Source organism: Physcomitrium patens, chromosome 26 (assembly GCF_059467195.1).
Source record: "Physcomitrium patens ecotype Gransden chromosome 26, ASM5946719v1, whole genome shotgun sequence".
NCBI classification, from domain to species: domain Eukaryota; kingdom Viridiplantae; phylum Streptophyta; class Bryopsida; order Funariales; family Funariaceae; genus Physcomitrium; species Physcomitrium patens.
This window is the reverse complement of record NC_143435.1, coordinates 11,793,507-11,798,120: the sequence shown is the minus strand read 5'-3', so window position 1 is coordinate 11,798,120 and position 4,614 is coordinate 11,793,507. Positions and strand designations below refer to the sequence as shown.

At 46.8% G+C, this 4,614-nt stretch overlaps 1 protein-coding gene across 2 annotated transcripts; it reads left to right on the top strand.

The window, feature by feature from the left end:
• Positions 1-422: 422 nt before the first annotated feature.
• Positions 423-4,242, top strand: LOC149986243 (uncharacterized). Of its 2 annotated transcripts, none has more exons than XM_024510968.3 (7): positions 423-988; positions 1,328-1,888; positions 1,978-2,074; positions 2,408-2,728; positions 2,821-3,007; positions 3,242-3,389; positions 3,579-4,242. In XM_024510968.3, the coding sequence occupies exons 1-7, from the start codon at positions 694-696 to the stop codon at positions 3,857-3,859; spliced, it is 1,890 nt and encodes a 629-aa protein (XP_024366736.3). In that variant the 5' UTR covers positions 423-693; the 3' UTR covers positions 3,860-4,242. The 2 variants fall into 2 exon arrangements, 1 of the variants encoding a protein (XP_024366736.3); XR_016501159.1 differs by having other exon boundaries at positions 441-988; positions 2,821-3,123.
• Positions 4,243-4,614: the final 372 nt, after the last annotated feature.

Sequence of the window (4,614 nt, the reverse complement as noted above, 5' to 3'; positions counted from 1 at the left end):
AAAGTTGGCCTATTCTTTATTTGTAATGGAAATTTAGAAATAATTTTTATTTTATGTTTCAAATTTTTATTAAAATATTGGTGATAGCAATAGCAAATCTAACCATATAGATATAGTGTAAAATTCAACATCAACTACTTTTGTGCATACATCACCTCCACATTCTTCTCCCGAGTTGTATTTTATAATGGATCCTCACAAAACTTCAAAAACACAGACTCCCTGTAACCTCAACACGTAAAAATCGAGCCCAGCTTTTTACCAATGCAATAACGGGCGTTCCAAGATACGGTACCTACTTTAGGACTGGTTTGGCTAGGTGATAGTTTGAACGTGGTTTGGGATTCGGTTTAGGTGGGTATTGGACAGTTTTGATCTGGGTATCGGGGTGCTCGTCGAGGTTTCGAGTTAGGGTCTACTTCGTCTCATTTGCTTCAACTCAGCGACTTCTTTCTGACGATTGGGACGTGAGGTGCTGGACATTTATGCCGGTGGACATTCTGGACGTTGATATAGATAAGTTTGCTGCACATGGATGCTGGTGCAAGGGGTCTTGAAGTTGGTGGAAACGGTGATGACGACTTGTGCTCTGAGAGTAGCGTGGAGAAATCATCGTCTGGGGGTATAGGGGGTCGTGTTCCTCAGATCGGGCTCGCCTCGTTGGTTGCCTATTGAATTGGGTCGTGGAGAAGAATGGCTGACGGTGGTGGAAATTCGGAAGAGCAGATACGAAGCGTGGATGGCCAGATACGAGACTTGAACGACCAGATTCGAAGCGTTCACGAGCAGATAAGAATAGTGGAAGAGAAGATAGGAAGATTGGAAGAGGAGATCAACAGATGCCCTGGCGATGAGGAGAGGAAGCTACTGCGGGGCGAGAAAGCGCAACTGCTGGGCGAGAAAGCGCAACTGCGGGACAGGGAAGCGCAACTCGGGGGCGAGAAAGCGCAACTCCGGGACGAGAAAGCGCAAATCCTGCAACGACGAGGTCACTCCTATCACCCGTCACTTGTCATTGAAGGCCCATCTCCTCAGGTTCTTTGTCTTTTAAGGTTTCCGGGGGGCTGCCGGATTACTGGGGGAAGTTTAATTTCATGGTCGTGGCATAGGATTGGATAGTTTACTTCATTGACCTCGATTGTTCCGTAGCCGGTTCTTTGTTGCCGAACTAGGTGTTCTGGGTTATGTTTACTCTTTATTGTGGGTCGTTTGGAGGCGATCCGTCCATAGGGTTGTCCTAGAACCTGTTTGGATCCTCCTCGGAACGGTGACGCTTGTGAAGGTGCGTGTATATCAAGTTCAATCTTAGATTGTGTTGTGCATGCAGACCTGGGCACAGAATATGAGTGGCTGGTGCAGAAGGTCGTGCCGCCGACTCGCTCTTCACGGGCTGGCGTTTACCCAAGCAGCTCGAGCCATGCACGGATGTGGTTACCTGTCAGAGTAGAGCATTGGGATGTAATGAACGAGATCGAAGAATTTCTAGAAAGCGCAGATAGAAGGAGGCGTGTGTTTCGAATGGCTGTCACCGCTGTCACTCAGGACACTAGACTGGAAGAGAAGCATGAGAATCATCATATCGCTTTTATCCTGGGGGAAATGGTATCTTTTATGCAGAAGAAGGAGCCGCAGTCTAACCTTCACTTTAAGTCGGAATTCATTATCTTCAGCAAGAGAAAAGGCGGAAATGACGGGATAGGATCGAGTGAGGGTGCGAGTTCAAGTGCCATGGTTGACGTTTATTCCGGAAGCCCTAGAGCAGATTTCGTAATCACTTTAAGGGAGAAGAATGCTTTGGTCTTCGAGGTCAAGAATGAAGGTCTGGGAAGTGACGGAGATGACCCCTGGTTTCTCCACCGATTTTGGACAGACTGCTCTTGCACATCAGGTTCTATCTGGCCCTATCCCATATTTTCATAGTGTGTTCCAATTCTTACATTGTTGCAAGCATTCTGACAGAGGTTCCAATAATCGCAGGAGAGGGCAGGTGCGGGTTCGCCGTTTTTGGCATCACGCCATCTCAAGGTGAAAGGATCACCCGCTGTATTAGTCAGTTGTATGAGTACATGGTTCTGTAAGCTTCTTTTGAACCCCTGATTATCTCGGTAGTTTTTCCTCTTGGCTAGATTCGCTTGGAGCTCAGCGTTTACGTGCTTGGCCTTTGCCTTTTCCGATCCCAATAAACAGGAAACCCTTTTTCTAACAAGCTGCATTCTACTGCCTGTTGATCCTGGTTCTATGTTGACTCACTTAAGATGATCTTGTTCTCTTCTTCTTACTTGTATCCTCCCTTCGTCCTGCCAGTGGGATTTTCTCGTACCGTCTTGGTTTCCCGATCTACGTTTGGCAAAACGACATGGAATGCGTGGCAGTTCTCATTTTGCTATCCCTTTGCTCTGAGTTGCAGGTGTAAGGTGGGTTACGGTGTTCTAACCGATGCAAGAAATTGGTATCTCTTCAAACGGGATAATGCCGGCTGCCTCAAAATATCAGCTGGTATTACGGCGAGTGCTGAGCCCCCGCGTGTGCTCGCTGCGTTGTCATATTTGGTGCACGCTGCTGCAGTGGATAACTCTGAGTTTGGTGACCCAACGGGGAATGGCCAATTTCCCTTAGTTCATGAAGCTGCCCCCTCTGAACATTCCGACGAAAGCAGTGATGACGACATCAATGATCGAACCTTTACAGCACGTGTGAGCCAAAATATCTCTTCCTCTGGAAAACGAAGGTAACTTGTCCAGCCAGCTATTCAAGTTTGTTCCATGAAGTCGGACACGTAGTCGAGAGCAAATGGTGAAATGACAGCAACTGCATTTGCAGGTCTGAAAGACATAGCTCGGGTGGGGCGCAGCTGGCTTTGGAAGATGTCCCCGCGGAGGACCTGAACCTGAAAAAGGCGGGCGGTGTCATAAGTAGTGAGGGGTGGAGTGGATGCGTTGTTAATGGCCGTTTGCGTGGCCAACCTGTTGCATTGAAGTTTGCCCACTTAGGCACGGAACGTGCGGAGGTGAGCCGGAGTTGTGTCATGTGGAAATGTTGCGTTCACATCTCACAGTGGCTGCTACTTCATCTAATCCGGGGACTGAGGAGGAGAGGTCCTGTTTGTGACATCTTTACTGACAGGTAGTCTTTGGTAGATGCAACGTGGAGCATGCTGGTGTTCAAGTGCACGTGCAGTTTGCGGCACTTACCTGTTTGTGATCTGACTCTGCCCAGCCCATCTTTGGCCGCGCTTGTGCAGGCTCTCCTGAAGGAGGTGGTTGCCTATACGAGGATGGAGAAGCTTTGGGGGGTTTTTGTTCCTCGATTAATAGGATATGGAACCACAAATAACGGTCGGGTTGTATTTATCGCAACTGAATTGATTGACGGTGTTGAGCTTGGAGAAGGTAGGATTTCTTGCAAAACTCTCAGATGCGGAGCATCCTACTCTCCGTATTCTGGTCTTGAGGGTTTCTCGTAGCCTGGGCATGGTGATTCTATGAAGTGTGTTTTTTTGAAGGGCCAATACCTTTGACCACCTGCAATCTGCTGGCAGAGTTGTCATTTATTTGCCTTTTGTGGTGATTATGTTTCAGTGGCGGTGACCCGGGAGGTGGAGACTGCAGCGCTTGAAGCGCTTGCTGCAGTCCATGCATGCGGGTTGCTTCATGGAGATGTTTCCTTAAGTAACATTATGGTTGTGTGGGGAAAGAAGCCTACTGTCCGCATCCTGGATTTTGGCTTCTCGTGTATTACCAGCAACAAGAAGTTACAGGAGGCAGAGCGCGTGCGCTTAAAGCGTCTTTTTTTCACACATGGTGGAGCAGCGGGGGAAGAAGCAAATGATGCAAGATATCCTTATATTCTGCCTTGTTAAATGCAAGGCAAGCCCTTGTCCAAGGAACGTTCACTTATCTTGTTACAGCTAGAAGTATCGTGTTAATGGCATCAGAGCAGGGTCAACTCTCCATTTGGAGAGTGCTATCGTGCGCTTGATACTTTGCGGCGTGTCTAGAAACAGAGAGATCGTGAATTATGCATTTGCATCCATGCTCGACTAGGTCCAATTTGAACCAGCTGACAGATTCTGACTGGTTATGTGTATCTGTTGCTGAAGGGTTATATGTATCTGTAGAAATTGATGCCAGCAGGCAGGTAGGCGTGCACTATTTTTTGGTCTCAAAGACATACATTGATAAAACATGATGTGCAGAGGGGACGTTGGATGTACTTTTAAATAAAAGATTGGATTGTGACTTCTATTGTCAACTGTTATGTTGAAGTCCAGTGAGGGGAAGTTGCTTAGCAGTACACTAAGTAAAATCAACAGTGTATTACAAAATATGGATTTGTAATATAGAATATGGGAGGGAGAAAGGTAAAAGTCAAGTAAGAGAAGAGGGGGAGGAGGTGTGGTGATAATCACAAATCTTGGGTGTACATATTGCATCATCTTGTCATTCAATACATGAGGCTAGTAGGTGGTTCCAATTGGTCATTTTTCTTGTCTACAAGTTTCATTAGTAGTGCCAAATCATGTAGCCATAGGTTGCTTAGATGGGTATGGTGGATTTTGAATCTAAACCAATGCCATGGTGTGAAGTGTTTAATTAGTTGGATTTTCGTGGCTTG